Genomic DNA, 24,277 nt, shown 5'->3' on the forward strand with positions numbered 1-24,277 from the left:
CTCAGTATCGAATATGTCACAGCCAATGCGCCAAATATACCAGAACATCTTTATTTTGATGGTAACAAAGGTGTGTTACGAATGTTACGATATAAAGTCTGACAAAAAGAGTAAAATTAAAAAGTACAAAGTAAAACATCGTAGTGTCGTCCCCTTTTCTCACACATATTAGTATTTGAATGGGATGACGCGATTTGTTGAATTCTACTCTTTTTAGTCAGACTGTATTTGGCGCTTTGGCTGTCACAATATATTCGATGCAGAATTGCAGATTGATCATTTGCATTAACGGCATAAAATAAATTCTGTATGATAAAATAAAACTAGTATATACAAATAATTAAATATATTAATGTAAATTACAGTCCAATAGCATTCTATCACACACACGCTCGCACGGACTAATGAAATGCATCTCACGGTAACCGACAATGACATATATAAGATCATGCTCAGTAATATGTTATTAGAAGTAAGACAAGTAGGAAATAATTGAAAAAGTATTAACGAAAGACAAAATAAAGAATTTACGACCAGTCATTTCAACGGCTCTGGACCGTTTCGCCCACGATCTTATTTGTGACATTATCTGGGTAAAGGGACCTTATTGTCGATGGCGCTTATAGCATTATGAACGACGCTCGTGTACAAATACGACGCCGCGGGACGTAAGCGCCATCGAGAATAAGGTCCCTTTACCCAATTGGCAAATTGTCAATTTAAGGTGGCCGAATTGATATTGAGCCATCTAACATTTTTGTATACAAATAAAAGTATAGTTCTTATACAATAAGTATTGCCGTTACCATTCTGAATTAACTTTTAATACATTCACTGCCAGACAAATAATGGCGCACTACTCCTGAAACCGATCGTTATCAATGTCTTGTACATAGCGACCACCCGCCTAAAGCGTGTTGTCCAGCATCTGAGCAAAGTTCACGAGCGCCGACCAGGACGGTTCCTGGCAGTGGATGTGTTAAGAGAATACTTACATGAATTAAAAATAAATTATACAGTACGTGTAAAAATCAAGAATCGTCACACAAATTTACACTGAGTAATAAATACTACCAGGAAACGTATCAGGGGCGCACTGCGCAGGTTTATATGTCCATATATGTTATGTATATCTGTAGTAGGAACGTGTCAATTCCACCCCTGCCAACACCCAGAGGGGCTACCACGAAGTTTAACCTCTCCGTCGTATTTACATACTAATTCGTAACTGCCACGGAGTGGCAAAACTACGTTTGTGGTAGTCCCTTAAGATCACAATTATAAACGCAAATCACAGTCGATTGATGCGACAAAAGTATATCACATACAGTAGAAGGATTTACTTGCTAAACACACAATACTTATATCATACTTTACCTATGTACAGTCATCTAGAATAATCTCTCTTACTCTTAGGTCACAAACCTGTGTGATACGCTCTCTGAATACAATCGTGGGAGATTTTGTGTAACATATTATTGCACTTGACTGTACATAAATGCGAGTTTATTTTTATACATATCATGTTACAATTTTTATACATACGTTATAGCCTATGAGCATGACCTAATAGTACCTAACAAAAAATGAATATTAGAATATACAGATATTTTTCTTATAACAAGTAAAATGTATTATTTATATTATTTTCAAACAATTTGTTACAGTATGCATTCAATATACACAGTCAATCATACTATAAAAATAACGGTGTAAGATAAATGAATTTATTTATCTAAATGTGATTGTAACACAACACTATAATCAAATTCTATTTCAACATTAAAAAAATAATTATACCATAGAAATTTGGTAACATAAGATGTTTAAAACTTATTAACAACGTTCATGTACTCATACAATCAGAGATAACTTGTTAATACCTTAGCGTTACAATATAACACACTTTAAATCAGTTTCGTTAAATTTACCAAATGTATTAAATAGTTTCCACTATTGCGAACATCTTGATATACTGGAGTTACACATACCGAGTCATTAATCTAGATAAACATACAAAACAAACTAATACTTTCCATTCCAGTTCACAACACAATAAAAACAAATCCATACTTTCAAACCTAAACTGACTCAATTCAAAATACCTAATACCATTTCGTATAGCAAACTTATCGCATTTCGTGTTGGTCCCTATAACAGTTCAATTTCATATGAAGTAGCTGTCAAAAAAAGTGTGTAAACAAATTCTAGAGATTTAGCAGACATTCAGAAATGTATTGCAACACTGTATACTGTATAGTGATTACTGCCACTATAAACTCAAGGTCCTCTCCACCAAGCGAAATTATTATCCAGAGATTGCAAAGAACGGGTACCTACAAATGATCGTCCAAAGAATTGAAAATGGTACCGCGTTATACCAGTTAAAAACCCTGTGCTCAAAACGCGAGAGTTTAAAGTATTATGCGACTCAAAAGAGTCTTGAACGAGTCATAGGAACCGATATTAAACGCGAGTGTAGGTAAATGCGTTATGTTTGTATCGACCACCATAAATCTAAGAAAAAACTGTGTATCCCGATTGTTCAAACTAGCGTCCAATATGCATTCCACCTCACTCTTCCATTAAACAATTCGTGAGACCTAAATACACATTGGACCTAGATATTGGAGAGGGGATATCAGTATCACCCATAGCTAAAGAATTAGTAGCTTTATTATATCTTCTTTGGCAGATCGAGCTCAAAGCAGTGAACAGGTTAAGCGCAAGGATATTCGACTCATTTGATTGAGTTTGACAGTCGAATGTTCTAACATATACTACTAATATGTTCCTGTAAATCCCACCAAGAGTGAAAGTTTTGATCATTTTGTGAATTTTATATCCTGTATCATATAAACCAAAATTATGCCTATGTTCAATTGTTCACCTACTTGTGTTCGCGCCAGGTAACTTTCGCCATGGCAATATTAACAATTTTAATGTACGTTTTGCGACAAAGACATAATTACCATATATTTAAAACCGGATGTGGGGTAGCTGGTAATTTAAGAAACTACCAAAAGTTTTGGACCTTTTTCCTCCTAGCGACTGCCTACTATCATTGAACTAAGCTTGACTACAGATTGCAAACACTTGGTCCAGACAAACCGGTTATAAGTCCCACTAAATATTTATGCCTGAAATATTCTTTTGGCTCTGGGTTTGGTGTCCCAAATCTACTAGTTAACAAAATAATTTGCCTAAGGGTGCATTCAAACATTCTCGATGCCATCTCCCGCTACTATGAGAAGAGAAAGAGAAGTCATCGCGAATGTTCGGCAAATCCTATACTGGCGCCGCACGAAATGTCGAGACCGGCGATGTCACATTACTTCAGACATCAAGAGAAATCTCGCGAAACATTTGTTCACTAGTGTATCCTGGCTTATAAATTAATACTGACTGACGAACCTATTATTTCTTATGAAAAGGTCAAATGTTTAGTTTTTTAAATGCAGAAATAATTAATAAATATTGTATATGAATAAACGTGATAAGTCTTACAACCGGCTTTGCTAAACCGCTTCAATTTGCAACCCGTCAGTTTCTTGGTCTCTTACTCCTTGCGCGGTTTCCGTTTCCGCTGTCCGTCGCCGGCGCCGTCCGTGTCCACTAAAGGTGTCGCCTGTGGGCAATAAATAACGTGTATTAGGGGATATCTTGAACAGATCAACCTAAATAAACTGAGATTTTACTACGGACACTAAGCGCAGATACTAAGTTTATTTGAATGTCGTATAACAACAATTTTTAAATGATTAGGTATTATAATTATTACTCGTCTTTGAATAAATAATTCGTGGAAAATAAAGCGCAGTGTTGCGGCGACGCACTCCCTGCTTGTAGGTCGTCTTCTGTCCCGCTGTTTCTGTTCAGATCCTCCTAGCCTATGTTACAAGTAGTTCCAACCCTATACTTACTTCAGCGACCTCCATACCATCGTAGCGTCCGCCGTTTGTGTTCTAATCATCCTAGCCACAGGGCTACAAGGGTTCCACCCGCGTACTTACTTCAGCGACCTCCTCTGGTTCGGGTTCGGGCTCCTGTTCTGCTTCAGGCTCGGGCTCCTGCTCGGCGTCGAGCGCGGTCTTGCGGCGCGGCGGCGCGTCCTCGTCGTGCGGGTCGTCCTCCGTCACGCCGTCAGTCTTCTTCAGGTCGTCCGAGCTCTGTGGTTATTTATAGAACATCGTCAGATTACATCTGTCCCAGATAGCCGCTACTGCGTTTAAAGGTCTGCAGGTTCAGGATGTTCAGGTGGACTCCTTTGTAGCCTGTCATCGCCTTGGTAGAGCCCGCAAATCCAAGCCAAGACCCATTTTGGTCAAGTTTTCTTGTCAGCGGGCCAGGGATGCTGTATGGGCTGCAAAGAGGAAGTTGAAAGGTTCCGGCAAGACACTCTCCGAATTTCTAACAGCGTCCCGGCATGCAGTGTTTCTAGAAGCTAGACGGGTCTTCGGAATTCAGGACAGCTGGACAAACGACGGCAAGGTAGTGGTGCAGTGCCATGATGGTTCCAGGCACAGAATCACTTCACTCGAGGAGCTTAAGTCGCTGCCCTCTCCGCCTGATGCTGTAGGAGATACTGCTGAGCAGCGTCCTTCTACGTCGGAGAGTGACGCCAGCGAGGCACCCGCTGCAGCTGCCAAGACATCGAAGCAGGCGCAGGTGAAGCCAGTCGAGTCTAAGCGGGCACGTAACCCTAGGAAGACCCATGCTGTTTAAGGCTCTTGATAACGGTTTGCTATCTTTTGTCGGTATAATAGCTTCTCCTTAATCAATTTTTCTCAAGTACCTTCATTGTTGTATAGTATTTTTTTTTTTATTTCCTTGTCGCTACCACTCAGTCAAATTTTTAAGTAGCTTAAATATGTCACTGTCACTTCATCTGTCAAAATTGACATTGCGTTTCGTTTCTGCTTGACGGAGGTGTATTTTTCTATGGAGGTCCATTTTTGTGTAAATTACTTTTGTTTTAAATTCTTATCTCCCGGTGTTTTGTATTATTAGTAATAATTTTAAGTGTCTTATTGTAACTACTGGCGAGCAAATGAGGTTGTATTTTGATCTCAAGATTTTAGTTAGCTAGTTTTAGGTTTTGCATACACATTAAGAGCATATTTTATTATTTATTATAGTATATACCTATATATATTTTGTGTTTATATATATTTTGTGTTTGTTTATATACTGTAGTATCATATTATATTCGAACCATTTATGTCAGACTTGTTTAACGTAAGCCTTGAGAGTGAATTCTTCTCCCTGTCATCTTCTAGTCATTATGACTCCTTGAGTGATGCCTCAGACTTGCCTAATTTGGGCGACCGATTGCAGTGCACCTTTGTTAATTCAAAAAAATGTTTTAATGTGGTACATATAAATGCGCAAAGCATACCTGCTCATTACCCGGACCTTCTTGCCTCTTTTTCCTCCTGCAATGTTGATGCTATACTTATCTCCGAAAGCTGGCTGAAGCCGTCGCTTCCTTCTGTCCTATACCCTTTGCCCGGATATCGATTGATACGCAATGACAGGACCGGTCCTGGGGACGGTGAGTCGGGTGCGGTACGGGGCGGTGGTGTGGCCGTGTACCTGAAAAGTGACTTGAGTTGCCAAGTGGTTGCGCAGTCACCTACGGTCTACACGAACTCGGCCGAGTATCTCTTTCTGGAGGTCTCCTTGCATCGTTCCAGGGTTCTCCTAGGTGTCTTCTACAGTCCCTCGTGTCACATTAATTATTTTGACACCCTAGAGAGAACCTTGGAGGATCTAAGTCTGCAGTTCGACCATCGTATAATAATGGGGGATTTTAATACCTGTCTCATCAAAAATGATTCCCGTGCCCTTAAACTGCAGTCGGTAGCTACTTCGCTAGACCTTGACATCTTGCCTCTCGCCCCTACTCACTTCCCTCATAACGGCCCTCCATCACTCTTAGATCTAATTTTAACTTCCTCTGCCGATTTAGTAGATTCTCATGGACAGTTTAATGCTGCTGGCTTCTCGCGTCACGATCTAATTTATGCGTCCTTTAAAATTCGGCCTCCCAAACAAAGGCATAAGATTGTATTGCGTCGGGACCTACGTAGCATCAATTTGCAAGCGCTATACGATGACATGGACAAGGCTGATTGGCATAAGATCCGTGGTCTGGCTGACGTTGATCTGAAGTTAAGGACTTTTAATGACACATTGCTTGCGATTTTCGATAAACATGCTCCACTGAAGCCGATGCGGGTGAGGCATTTTCCAGCACCGTGGCTTACACCTGATATCAAGTCACTTATGGCCAGGAGGGACAAAGCGCGAGTCAGATTTAGAGCGGATCCTACAGTGCAGAACCATCATAGCTATATTAATTTGCGGAACCGCTGCAACAAATCTTGTAGAGACGCTAGGCGCCGTTACATTCATAAGTCTATTGATAACTGCCCCCGTTCAAGTTATGGAAGTTTCTGAAGTCACTTGGGCTGGGCAAAGTTCCTCATCGTTCCACGGGCTTTCTAGATCTAGATCTCATGAATCAGCACTTTAGCACATCTCCGGTGACTTTAGATCCTCTCGTCAAACAAGCAACTCTATCCTCTCTTGATAATGCTCCTAGACCTGTCCCTGACTCTTCTTCTTTTACTCTTGTCAGTATCTCACCACATGAGGTTATTTCATTGTTAAAAAATGTTAAGACGAGGGCTGTCGGTGAGGACCATCTTAGCCTGGATATGCTTATGCTCGTGGCGGATTCAATCGCTCCAATTCTATCAGAAATCATTAACTTTTCCTTTACTTCCGGTACATTCCCTGTTATGTGGAAATTAGCTCACGTCATACCCCTTCCTAAAATTTCTAATCCCACGTCACCTTCCCAATACCGTCCCATATCCATCCTCCCAGTGTTATCGAAAATTGTCGAACATTTTGTTAATAACCACCTTCTCTCATATTTCCACAGGCATGAGTTGTTGAATCGCTTTCAGTCGGGTTTCCGTCCCGGGCATAGTACTGTCACGGCTCTGGTGAAGGTTACCGATGACATTCGTCTTAATATTGAAAATAAAAAGCTTACGCTTCTCGTACTTTTGGACTTCAGTAGTGCTTTTAATACAGTAGATTTTGATATCCTTCTTCATATTCTTCGTACTTTTAATGTGTCACAGACGGCTTTATCTTGGTTCCGTAACTACCTCTTTGGGAGACGCCAGCGTGTCAGGGTCGACGACAAGATTTCGGATTGGTGTGATCTGTCTGCTGGTGTTCCCCGATCTGTCTGCTGGTGTTCCCCAGGGAGGGATACTCTCTCCTCTCCTATTCTCAATTTTTATTAATGGCATTACTGAATCCTTAAAGTGTTGTTTTCATCTCTACGCGGATGATTTGCAAATTTACGCGTCGGCTAGCATGGACGAGTTTCCTCATCTTGTCAATAAAATCAACAGCGACCTTGAGTCAATACGTCTCTGGGCTCACAAGTTTGGGTTGAAAGTGAATGCGTTGAAGTCGCAGGCGATTGTCATCGGTGGCCCTCACTTTGTGTCCAAACTGTCGGAAATGGTGGTACCCAACGTAATTTTTGATGGAACAATTATCCCATTTTCCGCTACAGTGAAAAACTTGGGTATCACCATAGATCAAACTTTGTCCTGGTCAGCCCACGTCGCTGATGTTAGCAATAAAGTGTTTGCGTCTCTCCACTCGCTGAGGCGTTTACAAAATTTTCTTCCACTTCAAACAAAAATAACACTTTCTTCGTCATTGTTGCTTCCTTTGTTAGATTACGGTGATATCGCTTTTCTGGACCTTAGTGAGGAGTTGCTTGACAAACTCGAGCGGTTGCAAAACTTGTGTATCCGTTACATCTATGGTTTGCGTAAGTTTGATCGCGTATCCCAGTTCCGATCTCAGCTTGGCTGGCTGCCGATTCGCCGTCGTCGAGACGTGCATGTCCTGTCACTGCTTTTTAATGTCTTATTTAATCCGTCTTCGCCACGCTACCTTTCCGAAAGATTTAGTTACTTGGCTGCTGGCAGTAATCACCGTTTGCGATCTAGCGCCAATCTTGCTCTTGCAATTCCACCCAATAAGACGCGGACATACAGAAAATCCTTTTCTGTCTATGCCGCTAAATTGTGGAATGAGATACCGGTGTCCGTGAGGCAATCCCAATCTGTAGCAGCACTCAAGAATAACCTTAAAAAACTATGGCTTTTACATCTATAGATAATAGTATGTACTATATCAGCAGGGCAAACACATGATGGGCGTGAGTATCTCGCCTGCGAGATGGACTACCTGTTTCCCACCATACAGCCTACCCATACCCTATACCCACCACCACCATACCCCATATACCCTTTATTTAGCACAACTTGCCTTGTCGCGCGCCAGTCCATACATCAAGCGCGACTTCAAGTATGAACTCGCGCGCGACAAGGCAAGTTGTGCTAGAGGGGAAGTTGTTTATACGGTAATTTTTATCGCGGTGAGATACTGTCGCGTCCGTCATGTGTTTATGCTGCTGGTCAAAGTCTATTCATCTGTGCTCCTCGCCTCGCTGCATTCCAAAAGAGGTGCAAAAATATGTTGACCAGTATAAGATTTCCGATACTACTATCAACTCCTAGATATTGGTCCTAGAAGATTTGACATAGCAAAATAGATAAATAAGAATTTTACACGACACAGATAAACTTTCAAGAAAAGAAAGACTTTCATACACTCATTTTAAGGTTGGCAATGCCCAGCACGGGAAGCATGGTCGCGCGATAGACGATAAAATATCAGGCCGTCCCTATCGCACTTACAAATAGTGCGTCTATCGCGCGACCATGCTTCCCGTGCAGGTATTTTATTTAACTCTATGATCCAGAGGCCGTGAGTTCGAGTCTCACCCAAGGCAGATATTTTTCCACTTTTAAATTTATTCCTAGCCTAGTGACATCGATTGCAGACGTTTCTGGTAATCAGAAGTTAAAAATCTATGATACCATCTTGCGATCGTTTGCTCGTTTGTCACCTATATCATAAAAATATATTTCGAAGGACAAGGAAAGTTGCTTAGGCGGGCGAGTTATGTCGCGAAGCAGACTCAATGCCTTAGCCGAGGCAGTGGTCACGTTTTTATCTGGCGGTCAGCTATATGATATTGATATAGGTATGAGGTAGAGATGGGCCGAATATTCGGTAAATATTCGGTATTCGGCATATTCGGCAAGTTTTTCAATGTTCGTATTCGGCCAAATAATTCGGTTGCTTTGCCGAATATTTACCGAATAAACAAGGTAAAAAAATAATGAAGATCTTACGTATTCCTTTGGATAATAAGCTCCTATTTTAGTAGCTTTCTAAGGAACTACTAGAAAGAGATAATTGCCTATGCGTCAAAATACAAATACAAAGTTGGAGAAAACCGTAGTTTAAGAGTTGAGAAGAGTTTAGACTTGTTTTAACTAAATTTTAGTTATATTTCTTTTATACGCGATTTAATCCGTTTCCATAGTTTTATTTCATGAGTAACTAACCGAACCGGTAACCGAAGACAATATTACGTAATAATATAATTATGTAGTTCTAGTAACATATGTAACCATTATCAATCATTTAATAGTTTTTTCTTAACATCCGCTTTCTAAATATTCGTATTCGGCAAAGTCCATATTCGGCCCATCTCTAGTATGAGGTGTGTGTCTGACCTTGGAGTCGGTGCAGCAGCAGTAGGCGACGGCGGCGACGACGAGGAAGGCGGCCAGCACGAGCACGGCGTACAGCCACGGGTTGGCGCCCAGGTACTGCAGCGCGCGCTCCACCACCGAGTCCTAGGAACACTAGCGGCGCTACAGACTAGCCTACGTGTGTTGCATGGGGCACAAAAACCAATATGAGGATTTTTTCTGCCTGTGTTTTCAACCCCCGACGCAAGAACGACGGGGTGTTATAAGTTTGACGTGTCTGTCTGTCTCTCTCTCTCTGTGTGTGTGTGTGTGTGTGTCTGTCTGTGTGTGTGTCTGTCTGTGGCATCGTAGCTCCCGAACGGATGAACCGATTTTGATTTAGTTTTTTTTTTGTCTGAAAGCTGAGTAAGTCGGGAGTGTTCTTAGCCATGTTTCATGAAAATCGGTCAACTATGTCGCGGTCGGGGGTTTCTTCAAAATTTTAATTTTGTGGTTAGGTTATTGCTTGATGTAAATGAACTCGACTGTATGGTGTACAAGATTTAATTTAACTTGCAATGTAGGTATTGTGTAATGGCCGCTGTACACATGTGGCCAACGGTTCGACCAACCCTTGGTGGAACCCCTTGGCCAAGCGTGTAGAGGGGTACTTGGCCGTATGTTAGCAGTTGGCGCTAGCGCTGGCCGGCCAACCGACTGATGTCGGTTTTTTGTCCACACATCAAAGGATCTTGGCGCCAATGGCCAACTGCGTTCACACGTTGGCGCCTCATTCAGTTTGTCGTCAGCCGTCAGAGAGGACAGTAGTGAAAGATTTACGAAAATAATAAGTTTATCTATACCTATAATAGTGTTGATTTTAGGAAATACAATACCCTTGCAATTATTTAATGTATTGGCTAAAAAAGATAAATGTGCTTATCAGAATATTCAAAGAAATTATAATATTTCAGATAATTTTATCACAAGGTTATTATTTATTAATTTATTTTTGCTGACAACGTGAATGACCTAGAATTATCTAGCCTTTTCCATTCTACGTCCATCCTGTATGAAGGGCCAATGTCAAGTGATTGATTCACCAATGTGTAAACAGAGACTCTTATCTTGGCCAAGGGGTTCCACCGAGGGTTGGTGGAACCGTTGGCCACATGTGTACAGCGGCCATAATGTTTTTAAGATTGATTTATTACAATTTTATTGATTTCTAAATCTGATGACATTGCAATATTATGACATAGATCAGATCACGGGAACTCTAATCAAACACTTGTCTATTATCAAATCGGCTCGAGCACAGATGTCATATACACGGTGTTTCCGGTATCACTCAAAACCTCAGACACCCCAACTGATTTTTATTTTTTTAAACTCATCTAGAGTATTCGTCTTTTAACATACCATATACCATAGATCAAGCAAGCGTATCTACTTAGCCTGTCAAATGAACCCAGTAAAATCCACTGAGTTGCCCGTCTTTAATCGCAGCTTTGCAGCTTTCGGGCGTGAAAGCCAACAAAAACATTAAAAATGACCCGTAACGTGATATTTAATTGCAAAATAACAGGCAAGTAACAACTTCAGTACAAAATCTGACACGCTCGGCCCCTATACAAACAGATGAACTTGTTTCTTCTCTCCAAATCTTGTTCTGTGGGCTCGAGGGTGCCATAATATTGCATTGTAACCTAATATGTAAGTTTCAAGAAAATTGAAAACCAGAAAGTAAATTACATTTTGCCTGCAGACTTCCTACAAATACATATATGCATTGCAAGTTAATTAAAAGCCTGTAACCAATTAAAATAATAAAATTAAGCACATACGAGTAAAATCAAAAATGAACACTCCAAAACATTTCATAAATTTACATTACAACATGGTATTCTAGCTTTTATTAATGCTACATCATTACACAATTTAGGGTGGAGCGAAATAGTACATTACATCAGAGGCCGGGAAAATGAGGATTTCCGGCCAAGTGGGTATATACGGCCGAGCGAGCGTGCGAGCGAGGCCGGATAGGGATACGAGGCCGGGAATCCGTTTTCACGCCGAGGCATGTATAGTGCTTTTCTCAAACATACAATGAAATAAAAAAAAATGCCCTAAAGGTCAATATTTTATAAAAAAAAAGTTACTTTGCAGGCCTAGGCCTGAAAAATAATATGAAATCCCTTTACAGTCCTCTCGAGTTGTTGCGCCCAAAAAGCGATACTTCCCAGCCCATTTTAAGGAACGTAAAGACAATATTTCATTGCATGTTTGAGAAAAAACACTTTTCTGGAATTAGCAAACCTAATAGTTATCAATCAATGCCCCTTAGTCTATGAAGCCTTTGTGCAAATTTTCAGCTTTTTAAATCAACATCTTCTGCCTCCGCATTAAGTTTGAAATTTTGAAAATCTCATACAAACCTGAAATTTCAACTTTTAGATAAAAAATGTTTTTCGGCAGTATTATGTTCAGTATACATATTATTACAAGAAACTACCAAAAATTGCGAAAATAGCGTTAAAAATCGCCAATTTACAGTATTTTAGCGGCTATTTTGGCGAATGTACTGAAACTAGACAAACTTTGGCGATTCTTGACGCCATTTTCGCAACTTTTTGTAGTTTAGGTTTGTATGAGATTTTCAAAATTTCAACCCTAATGCGGAGGCAGAAGATGTTGATTTAAAAAGCCGAAAATTTGCACAAAGGCTGCATAGACTAAGGGGCATTGATTGATAACTATTAGGTTTGCTAATTCCAGAAAAGTGTTTTTTCGCTCCACCCTATTACACATCGTAGCAGTGTTTTTCGCTATGTACCTCGCAAAACTGTTATAATACAAATAACCAGCATATATTTGGTAAATTAAACCATCCACATAAAATAAGTTGATATTGTGGCTATTATAACCTCACCTTGCATTCAAGATGTTCTGTAAAGTCATTACGTTCGGGCACGAAATATGATCTTCAAGTTAGACACTAGAAAGGTCATGGCCAATTCACGTTCAAAGCCCAGCAGAAAGCTATTCGTATTTCCTAGTAAATTCAAGGTCATGCCATTAAGATCATATTTCGCATCAACACGGACATTGTTCGATTTTTACGGCTCAGCCACGACATTGGTCTAAGCGCGACAGCGGTGAGCGGCGGCGAGACACAGCGATGGGGCTTTTCATTCGCACGTATGGCTGCCGCTCACCGCTGTCGCGTAGACCAATGTCGCTAGGCTAGGTCGTAAAGGTGCTAGGCTAGCTTATAGCGGGTGGCATTGCTACCTTCTTGTATCGGCTTGTTGTTTATACAAGATGTTAGCTTTTAGCATTGGCCTATGACAACCTGTAATACGTGTGCTAGCTAGGTAATGTCGGACTGGCCTCTCTCGCGGTGCGCACGAGGTAAGCGATGTATATCGAGACGGGGATGGCGACGTAGATGCCGTACAGTGCCCAGTAGCCGGGCCGGTAGTTCATGGCGCGCATCATGCGGCCCCATAGCGAGGTCTGGGGCGAGTAAGCCCATTTTAGTTATGTGCAATTCCCGAAAAGTTTGTACAGTCAACCAATTGGAACCCTAGGCCACTGTAGAACTATGTCACAGTGACGTTATAAATCAGATTGTACGAAATCTCTTACTACTTGTCATTTTGACATGGTTGTAGATTGGCCTAGGGTTCCAATTGGTTGACTGTACATTTGGATCACGTCTCCGATTTTGATAAAAATTGGTGGGCTGATAGAGTCCGTGAAGCCGAGCAAGATCCACAATGTCCTATGTAGTTTGTATGAAACCTTCCTTTTTTGTTACCAGATTTGTATACATTTTCGGTAACAAAAAAGGAAAGTTTCATACAATCAACTTAGGACATTTTGGGAAACCTAGTGGATCTTGCTCAGCACGGACTCTATCAGCCTACCAATTTTTATCCAAATCGGAGACGTGATCCAAATGTACAAACTTATTGGGAATTGTTATAATAGTGGGGTGAGTAAGCCCTTATTTGCACGAAAGTGATACAGATAGACGTAACGGTCCAATAGATGGAACCTTAGACATTCCCTATGCCAAATTCGATTTATTGGTTTGGTAAAACTTTATACCTATAACATGAACAGGCGAATACTTAATTGCCTTTCTAAACTTTAACTTTTTAAAATATTTATTATATTAGTAGAAACATCGCTTTCTAGTCACCCCAGCAAGACAGTGAATTTTCAACTTACAACCCATTCAAATATTCTTTATTATGCCGATTTTTTCACATTTTTATTCTGTGGCCGTATTTGTCACCCGGCATCGGGTCGCACCTGGATTAACGTACAAGAATTTGCGTGGCGGCGACAGCGGCGAGCGGTGGCCATTAATGGGGCAGAAGATTAGATCACTGTTTCTATGGCCGCCGCTCGTCGCTGCCACCATCGCGTGATTCGACTAAAACTAGTGTGTGTATGTGTGAGTAGCTGTAGGAGTTACGTACCGAGTCCCGGGAGAGCTTGGCGCGCTTGAGGTCGAAGGTCTGGCGCGCCCATTCGGCGGCCACGGCCTCGTCGTCCGTCACCACGAGGTTGTCGAACAGCAGCGCCGGCGACATCGACCACAGCTCGAAGCCCACTGCGTGCTACAACGAAAACAACTTTCGGTTATAATTATGTCCCGAGAATTAAGTAATAATTCGTTGTATTTAAGGCCGGACGGCGGACGCCCACGAGGACTTTGTAGCGGTACTGTAACCGCACTACAGAAGCGGTATGCACGCATTAATAACGCGCTACTGTATCGATGCACATCAATAGTACCGTTCAGTCGGATTGGGGGCGGAAGATTATTCCAGCACTTTGTGGCCGTGTAACGAAAGTGCTACAAAATACAGCGATTTTGTGCCGTGGGCATAGTAGTCTAGAAGCACGTATGATGTGTAGATAGTACATAGAAACGCCTATCTGTTAACCTAAACCTGATCTCCGTTGGTTTCTGGACCAGGCTCCATAATAAGTTGTCCATGGTTCTTTAAATCTCTGGGAATTCGTTAATGAATCAGAGTAAGCAAAGTACTTACGATGGGGGTCATGCGGAAGGGTTGGTCGTCGTGGAAGTAGTGCGGGTTGGGGATCTTGCGCGGCGCCCACTTGCCCTTGTAGTTGGGGTTGGGGATCAGAGGCGCGCGCCAAATGCCCTGCAAACAACGATATTCAATACATGTACTTGAGGCAATCGAGGCCTGTGGAAAACCACCTGTTTATCACCTTTTAACACACATTAAAGGAAAATAGCCTTGCAAATATTATGGGGGCGATTGTAAGACCCGAAAGATTATAAAGTTCCTGTGTAAATTTATGTTTCGAAAGATGTGTTTGAAGCATCTTCGTGCACATCTAGGTGTCTCACTTTAGGCTCGCAATCCCACATAATAACTGTTAGTGTTGACAACTTGACGTCTCTTTGCGTGCGCTACCAGAGATTAGGTGAGCAATTCCCGTTAAGTTTGTACATTTGGATCACGTCTCCGATTTGGATAAAAATTGGTAGGCTGATAGAGTCCATGATGCTGAGCAAGATCCGCTAGGTTTCCAAAAATGTCCTATGTAGTTTGTATGAAACCTTCCTTTTTTGTTACCAGATTTCTATACATTCGGTAACGTGATCCAAATGTACAAACTTAACGGTAATTGCTAAGATAATACTTGAGTTTTGCCAATTATAAAGTGACAACACCATTACAACCAGTATCGCTGTCAAACTTCGGTTTTGAATGAAGTTTTTTTTTATTACTGATTCTGTGGCGGAGTAGTGTACCTTGTATTCGGGGTTAGGGATCATGGGTGTCTTCCAGGTGCCGCAGCCGACGGTGCACAGCGGGTTGTCCACGAGCGGGGCCTCCCACTCGCCGTCCATGTCCTCGTCCCAGTCGGAAGGCTTCTGCGCGTCTGGGTCTACAACAATGACAACATTTCCATATCGAAACATGTTATTTGCCGAATCGGAAGATATATCAAAAATTGTTGGATAAAATGTCACTGGGTCCATTCTTTTCTGTTCTGGCATATTTATTATTCTCATAGATAATATTATAATAATTTTGTAGAAAGACACACACACACTTAATTAAGATGACAACAGCTTTCCTTCGTTTCGGAGCTTTCGAATTCGAAAGAGATTCGAGAGAGGTCATAAGTTTCTGCCGAAAAGCTAGACCGTTATGGCATCGGACCATGTTTTTTTTATACCAAAACCGAAACTTTAGTAGGAACAAACAGATTCGTTTACGCATGCGGATCCAAAGCGATGCGTACGACTAATAATAAATTCAATATCTGTAAACATTTGTTTATTTTTTATAATATAGTGACTAACCAGGGATCATTTCAGGCTGATCATCGAGCCAGCCCGCCGGCTTGGAGGCGGCGGGGTCGGGGATCTGCGCCGGCGCCGACTCGTCCCATTCCGCGGGCTTCGTGGCCGCCGGGTCCACGATCTGCAAACATACACACACAGATGGATTATGGGGCCCGCATGAGGGGTATGGGTCAATTCCATAAAACTGGGCCCCATTTCAGCTAGGGAACATTCTTGAGTCGATTGTGACCCCCTGCGGGATACGGGGTATTCACTAGTAGTAGCACAACCTGCATAGACAGTGTTATCTATCGACTTTGTATAATTTACCTTTCATCTCCTCGTGGTTCACGAAACGATACGAGAGAGAATAGAGAAGCTATAGCGAATCACTTGCGCATATTGGAGTCTTCTTGTCATTGACTCTTGCCTTCTCTCTCTCATCCCAGTCTTCAGGTATCTTGTCCTCAGGGTCATCGATCTCCTGCGGAGGGTTGACGGGCGGCGTGAAGTCTTCTAGCAGGGATCCGGCGTTAAATTCTTTGTGGTCTACGAACACGCTGGATATGTTGTCCTTGTCCAACCTGCGTAATTGACTCTTACCTTCTCTCTCTCGTCCCAGTCTTCAGGTTTCTTGTCCTCAGGGTCATCGATCTCCTGCGGAGGGTTGACGGGCGGCGTGAAGTCTTCTAGCAGGGATCCGGCGTTAACTTCTTTGTGGTCTATGAACACACTGAAAGTATTGTCGGGCCGCACCACTAGCGTGTATAGGTGGGGTTCTTTGTCCTTGTAGATATCTTCTAGGCGTTGGCTGGAATGATGAAAAATCTGAATAATTCTCTTGGTACAGAGGAAAAATATGTGACAATGTTATTTGTAATGCAAGTATGGCTCTTTCGATCGAGACTGGGGCGTGTGCAGTGTGTTAAATCCTGGATACCAGTAGGTATAGTCAATTTCAAATGCGTCTGATATTATTCGTTTTACTATAACATATCTAGCTTACCACATGAAAATGGCGACCCCCATAAAAAATAAACGTCTATTTTTAGCGTTTTGATTCTACTAAAAAAAAATGGCGTGCCAGAGTAATGCTGTAATGCACTGTTACAATTCGACTCAAAGGTCACTCAAGGCAAAAAGGCCTGGAAGGATCTTGTGGAGACCCTCTGGGGTGCCCTAGGAGTAGGGTTGCAAAAAAACGGTTTTTTTTCTGGCTTGAAAAAAAAAACATGAAAAAAAACCGTGAAAAAAAAATCATTTTTTTTTCTGGAGTATGTTTTTTTTTCTAAAGTACGAAATCTCAAAATTTGCAAAGTAGTTAATACTATTATACGGTTTTTTAGACTTAATGTTAACTATTAAACGAATTTAATCAAATAACTTTAATTTCTGGTCTTATAAAAGTAACATTTACGAAATCTGTAGTTGGTAGTTATGGGTGCGTATCGATCGATATAACTTTTTTTAATATATTTTTAGTCGTTATAACGATCATTTGATATAATTATTGAATCATATAACAACAAATAATATACTAACAAATTGTATAATTCTTATTTAATATAATGATAATTTTGGTTTTTTTTCTATTTACAACCCTACCTAGGAGACACAACAATAAAATACAACTCACTTCTTTTCACTGTTATAATACGACTCAAAGGTAAAAGCGGTGACTCAAGGCAATAAATTAATAGTTTAAAAAACACTATAAAACACGCTTTTATAAATGCACGTAAAAGCCAAAAATAAATTATGGATCGTTCAAGTTGTCTCTATTTGTGAGCTGAAGTTTAAAAACTATGTGCTTTTAATTATAATATTTGATTGTAAAAGCGTGGGGCGCTGGAACAGGAAAGACTTTCTTGTAAACAAATACTAATCCGAACTTCCTGGCGAATGAAGTTGCATAAGAACATAACGTTTACATATGCCGCCTAAGGGTTACCAAAGAGAACCAAAGATATCTCGTCCACGAACAAGAACTCTGCATCCTGTCACTGTAGACATTTTCCCCTTTTGTACTTTGATTACCGGAAAAAAGCGGCGTTCTAAGTGTCGGTGACTGTCGACTCTCCTCGCTACTAGCGCATATTTTGTCTGAGTTCGACAAACTGGTATCTACTTTGAACACTGACTTTTAATTGATTTGACTGTTTAATGTAGAACCTACTAGTCATGCTGCAACTCCAGTTAGCGCGTCAATCTATGTAACCTCCTTCCCGTAACATAGCATAATTTGATTTATCAGCAAGTTATACAAAAAGTCTTTCCTGTTCCAGCGCCCCACGCTTTTACAATCAAATATTATAATTAAAAGCACATAGTTTTTAAACTTCAGCTCACAAATAGAGACAACTTGAACGATCCATAATTTATTTTTGGCTTTTACGTGCATTTATAAAAGCGTGTTTTATAGTGTTTTTTAAACTATTAATTTATTCTGTTCTTATCTTCCGACACCATCATCAGGCCTTGAAACCTAATCGTAGTCATAGTTCATTACAAGACTTTTCTAAGAAGCCCAAAAACAGCTATGATACGATGATCCATCATGTAGTTCCAGTTCATATCTTCCGGCTGCATCATCAGACCTTGAAACCTAATTGTAGTCAAAGTTCATTACAAGACTTTCCTAAGAAGCCCAAAAACAGCTATGATACGATGTTCCATCATGTAGTTCCAGTTCATATCTTCCGGCTCCATTTCCTGTTCATATCTTTCGGCTTCATCATCAGACCTTGAAACCTAATTGTAGTCAAAGTTCATTACAAGACTTTTCTAAGAAACCCAAAAACGGCTATGATACGATGTTCCATCATGTAGTTCCAGTTCATATCTTCCGACTCCATCATCAGATCAGCTCAACAGTACCATATTATTGTATTGTCATCGGAACTACATATAGCTGTCAATTTTCATTACGCTACGACTTCTGGAAGATGGTTAAATTAGCTTCCTTAGATTCCATTACATACATAGTTACATACACGACGACCTAATAAAAGCGTGTTAAAAAGGCATGGAAAGATCTTGTGGAGACCCTCTGGGGTGCTCTAGGAGAAACAACAATAAAATTCCACTCACGTAGGCTTCTTGCTGTGTTTCTCCTCAATGGTCCCGTTCTTGGGGTTCTTGTGCCTGAAGATGAAGTGCAGCTTGTTGTCGTTGCCGCACTTGTCGGGCCCGAACATGATGGTGTAGGGCGTCTGGTCGAAGAACTTGCGGAGGTCCGCTTTGGTGTTCGCGCCGCGGGAGAGCAGCTTTATGTACGCTCCGCCGCAGTTCTGGCCCTCCTGTATAGATAAATACAGTTATATAATTACAAGCTTTTATTCAGCGCCGGCCCGTGCACTCGATCAGGATAGAGCGAGTTTGAGTTTCGGCGCCCCTTGGTCAGGTTTCACTGAGTAGGAAAATAAATCGCGAGCGTAGCGAGCGCGAAATTTTTTACATAGTAATTAAGTACCTAATTTGAAGATTACACTTACATTTTCACCAAAAGAGAACATATAAATAGTAAGCGCGAGCCAAGCGAGCGCGATTTTTTTTACTCGATTTATTAAGACTCAACCCGCCAGCGGGGTATCAGCAAACTTTCAAACTTTTATGTTCTGCAGAGCTGCGGTCTTTGACATACTCGTATTTTGGGGTATTTTGACTTCACAGGGCGCCTATGGGACTTTTAGGCCTTATATTTCGCCATCAGTATTATTTTTATAATACTAAGAGTTAATTAAGAGATTAACTGCGGACTCGATCGTCACCGTCAAGATGCCCATTTCGTTATTTTGCCACTTCAGATCACTGCTTTGAAATTCGCTCACCATCTGCTGGGACTCACAAAATAGCGCCTATCTGAAACGTTTTGCGCCTTTATGAGGAATTCCGCTTTGAACTATCGGGTAGACTCATATTTTTGCATTTGGATAGCGACGTAACTTTGTCGTTCGCCGCACAACAATGTGGTTTGTCAAGGGTAGTATACTCTTTTTACAGCGCCCTTATGAATGTTGGTATATGTTGGCAATGTGGTGCAACTTTCCAATTAATCTGAATTACAAATCTAGATTTCAATAGTGGATTCATTTCCGACTCCTCTCGCCATTTTGTGATATGTGCGCGTGTGATACGCAACGTATAATTTTTTTGTATGGATTTTTCCACATTCTCGATCTTGGCGCCCCCTTACCATGTGGCGCCTAGAGCGGCCGCTCCACTCGCTCTACCCTTAATCCGGCCCTGCTTTTATTCAACTTGGCTTGTTAGTATGTTAGTGTGCGTCAAAACGTAGAAGCTAAATTTGACCCGTAATGGTTTCCGATTGAGCTGAAATTTTGCACACATATGTAAATCACGTGACAATGCAATATTATGGTATCATGGAGCTGATCAGATGATGCAGCAGAAAGGTGGTCAAAGGAACTCTGTTATGAAACGTCGTATCCCCATCGAGTAAGGGGTTTTTAGAAACGTCTCGGAGAGCACTAGATGACTGTTGAAAGAAAGGTACAGTCGGCGATAAAAGCTAGTGCCAAAAATGAAATTTTTGCAAAAAACTTATTGTTATAATATACGTTCTGCTGCTGGGGATGCGTATTCTTATAATGCTGAGCTGAGACCATTGTGCCCATGCTTCCCTAATGCGGTTTGGGGGAGTAAATAAATAAATACTGTTAACAATTTACAACAATTTCGCAAGCAATAGGTACAAAGGGGAAAATCGTCTACATATAGTATGTTGCAGTTCCGGCACCTTTGGGGTCCGCGTCCGCACTTGAAACGCAGAGGTAACACCCGCCAAAGTGTAAACTTACCCCCTAATTCATAAACTTTCACTAAAGTTATCAAGCCGATAAAGTTCGTTTGTCCCTTTCTATCACACCAATACGTTGGAAAGGGACAAACGAACTTTATCGGCTAGGTAATAAAGGGGTAGGTACTTGAGTGGTGACATAATCTAAAATGATGGTTCATTGGATGAGAGTGATGCATTAAATACTAATGGGTTATAGAAGCCTGAACGTATGGATTGTCAATCTATCTATGATATAGTTTTAATAATATTGGGACAAGTTTCCTCAACTACTAACGTCCATTTTGACGCGCCTAGGTTCATATTTTCATGCATAGGTTAAAATTCGCGCGTCATCATGAATGACACAATCTACATGTGTTACGCTTCTTTGTTTTCAAACTTTCTTGACTCGTATTTTGCGACGCCGACATCACAAGCGTCATCATTTCCGAATAAAGTTTCCAGTTTGGCGACGCGCCAGACAAATTTCAAGACATGGACTGCCACCTCTTTGTGTTATTTTAGTTTATTAAATTTCTGTTTACAGGCAAGGACACTGACATTGTCGATGTTGTGGTTTTTGGGCAGAAAACAAAGATTTCATATTAGTTATCTTGTTATATCTTCTGTAGGGCTGGCACATGATTGGCGCGAAATAGACTAGAAAAGACTACCCATTCTTATGTGATTAATATAATTTCGAAAAGATGTGTGCTAGCTGCTAGCCCTGCTGGGCAGTTTGTCCGTTAGGCATTTGAAGTATATAGCAACCTGCCGAAACTATTGAGTTAATGTCTGCTGTTAAAATATAACACAGGATAATTTATCGACATTGCTCGCAATAATACTTTTGTCGACAAACTTGAGCGAAAAGAACGCGCGAATGCGAATGACAGTGTGATTATAATTCCAATATGATTCTAATATTTGTTTGAGGTCAGTTCACTTTCAAATCGGCCTGTATGGTAGTAGTAGTAGTAGTATGGTAAAGCATTCAAAAGAAAAAAAGAATCTATTACATATAAATACATAAAAGTACTAGACACAGTAAGTTCATTAAGCCTGATGCAATACTAGGTTTTACTTTCTCACTGTCCTCAGTGGCACCTTGAACTCTGAGTAACACTGGCTCAGCTAAAGCCAATTAAGGAGTTACAGCTCAACTATTGCTCAACCTAATTGGTTTTTTAAACAAGAACCAATTATTAATATGACGAAAAATGTGTCACCAACAGAGTCCACCATGGTGTATTAAAATAAAGTTTCACTGTTAAAAGACGCGGCGTGCATAAGCCCTACGTAGAGCTGCACACATCATCTTATAAATGTTAGTCATTCTAAGAAGCAGACTGTTCATATAAAAAATTTTGAAATACAAAACGTTGCATATAGGCTCTAAGATAGTGCAATTTTTATTGTTAGTATGCAAAGTTAGGTAGCATGTTGACATTACAAAGAAAGTCAGTTTTATAAGATGTTTTTATTTTATTTTTATTATTATTTCGTTTTAGACAGACAGCTTCACTTTGCATAATCTCAATTCTTAGATAGTTTGTGAAAATTGTTGCAAAACTTTGAAAAAAATGAATTATACTATACCTATACTACTTTCTTCAAAGTTAATGTTTAGTAACCAGCATCAGAAATAAGAGATTGAATAATTATACTGCAAAGTCTCATCTACACCAGTAACTATCCTGAACTATCATCAAAAATTACACTATGTCTATGGATGAAATCTGTGTTCAGTCTATTCAGACATTCTTGAGTTTAAATAAATGTCATATAATACAAAGAAAAAGTGACCAAAGCCTCCAGACTTTTTCTTTGTATATGACATTTATTTAATGTTTAGAACATAATAGAGTGTTACTACTTAAAATAACAAGTTAAAATATTTTCTATGAAAGTAATTTAATTTGTTCTTAGGGGGATTCTTGAGTTTATTCATACAAAGACTTCCATAAACTAGCAATGAAATAAAGGCATACCTGCATAGTAACTTCATACTGGACAATTAGTGGTTTATCCTTAAACTCGAAGGGCCTGTCGAGGAGTGCAGAGATGGCAGCATGCTTGGCTTCTGTTGTCAGAACAAGACCCAAGTCATCACGCAGGATCTTACGTGAAGGGGCTTGGATCTGAAAAAAGGTTGGGGTGATTAGATTTCACCTTTGTAGGTAAAAAATAGTTAATTAATTAACAATATAGGAATGAAATGGATCTTTATTTTGTTTAAACAATTTAAAAAGGACTATTATTTTACCATTCATATACAAATAATATTTTATTGCTTAAGCACAAAGACACTCTTAACAGGCAATTAGTATAAAGATACCAGTTAAATAAAATTTGCTAAATGGGAACTGAAAATATGACAGAAATTATGAAAATTGTAAATAAAATAAACTCCTGGAAGGATGGTGAAGACAATTTCCTTTTCCAAATGTTTATTTAGATTTATTATAATTATTATGCAGTAATATGCTAGCTTACCTAGTTAATCTTGGTTACTTACCTTCCATTTACCATCATATTTAGCAATATTTTCATCAACACCCTGTTTCTTGGCCTCTGATTTCACCCATTTTTTCTTAAATGCACTCTCATCATCAAAATGCTCTGCTAAGTAAATGCTTTTTGAATTAATTGATGGGCTATGGTACTGGTCCTCTTCTTCAACCTGAAGAGAACAAAATAATAAAAATCTTCAAGAGTTAGTTTAGGTTTTTATACCTTGATAAAACAGGAAAAGCTTACGAGAGAGTGATGATCTTCTCCACAATCATGGTAACATCTCTATCAAATAAACTTATCACTATCAGATGCTTATCATCCTCCTCCCAAAAAATTAGGTCATTCACCTCTAGTATACCATTGAAGCATGATTGCCATAACCTGTAAATTTATATTATGACTAACCTCTATGGTGACTCCATCATTCGAGTCTTCGCTCTCGGCATATACATTTGCTGCTGAAGTCGCTAGCACCAATAAGGCACTTAAAACACACACCTCAAGAGTGAATCGAGCCATCTGAAAGACCAATTGAACCAGACGATGAATGCTTTTACAAAGCGTCGGATAACAAAATAATGAAATAAAATGATCTCTGACGTATTTCCAGCCAATATTGCAAAGACTGTAAATGTTAACTTAATTATAAAAAGTCGGTATAACGCTTCGCGAATCGCACTTTAACCCGAAATACGGGCACCGGATATCCTCAATAACTATTAACATAGGGAGACATAATTAGGTTAATCCCATTTAAATTAACAAGTGCAAAGTAATTTCTTACCTTGCTCTACGTTTATACTTGAATTTATTGCTCAATCTTCATTTAATTTTCAATGATACTGTGTCTGAGGAACTTCAGATCTAGATGGATTTTCGTGAAAATTTTCAACCAATCAAAAACAAACAGTTGTCACGGTAGCGATCGAGAATTTTCCGTTGCGTTCAATATATGGTAAATAT

General features: G+C 40.1%; 1 protein-coding gene across 1 annotated transcript; it reads right to left on the reverse strand.

The window, feature by feature from the left end:
• Positions 1-331: 331 nt before the first annotated feature.
• LOC125228470 (calnexin) lies at positions 332-24,215 on the reverse strand. Its single transcript, XM_048133027.1, has 13 exons — positions 24,099-24,215; positions 23,720-23,833; positions 23,316-23,480; positions 22,789-22,938; positions 19,087-19,295; positions 16,600-16,807; positions 16,015-16,135; positions 15,457-15,593; positions 14,720-14,836; positions 14,141-14,281; positions 9,690-9,812; positions 4,014-4,169; positions 332-3,628 (listed from the first exon to the last, which is right to left on the reverse strand). The coding sequence occupies exons 2-13, from the start codon at positions 23,831-23,833 to the stop codon at positions 3,560-3,562; spliced, it is 1,710 nt and encodes a 569-aa protein (XP_047988984.1). The 5' UTR covers positions 24,099-24,215; the 3' UTR covers positions 332-3,559.
• Positions 24,216-24,277: the final 62 nt, after the last annotated feature.

This window comes from Leguminivora glycinivorella, chromosome 8 (assembly GCF_023078275.1).
Source record: "Leguminivora glycinivorella isolate SPB_JAAS2020 chromosome 8, LegGlyc_1.1, whole genome shotgun sequence".
Classification (NCBI taxonomy): domain Eukaryota; kingdom Metazoa; phylum Arthropoda; class Insecta; order Lepidoptera; family Tortricidae; genus Leguminivora; species Leguminivora glycinivorella.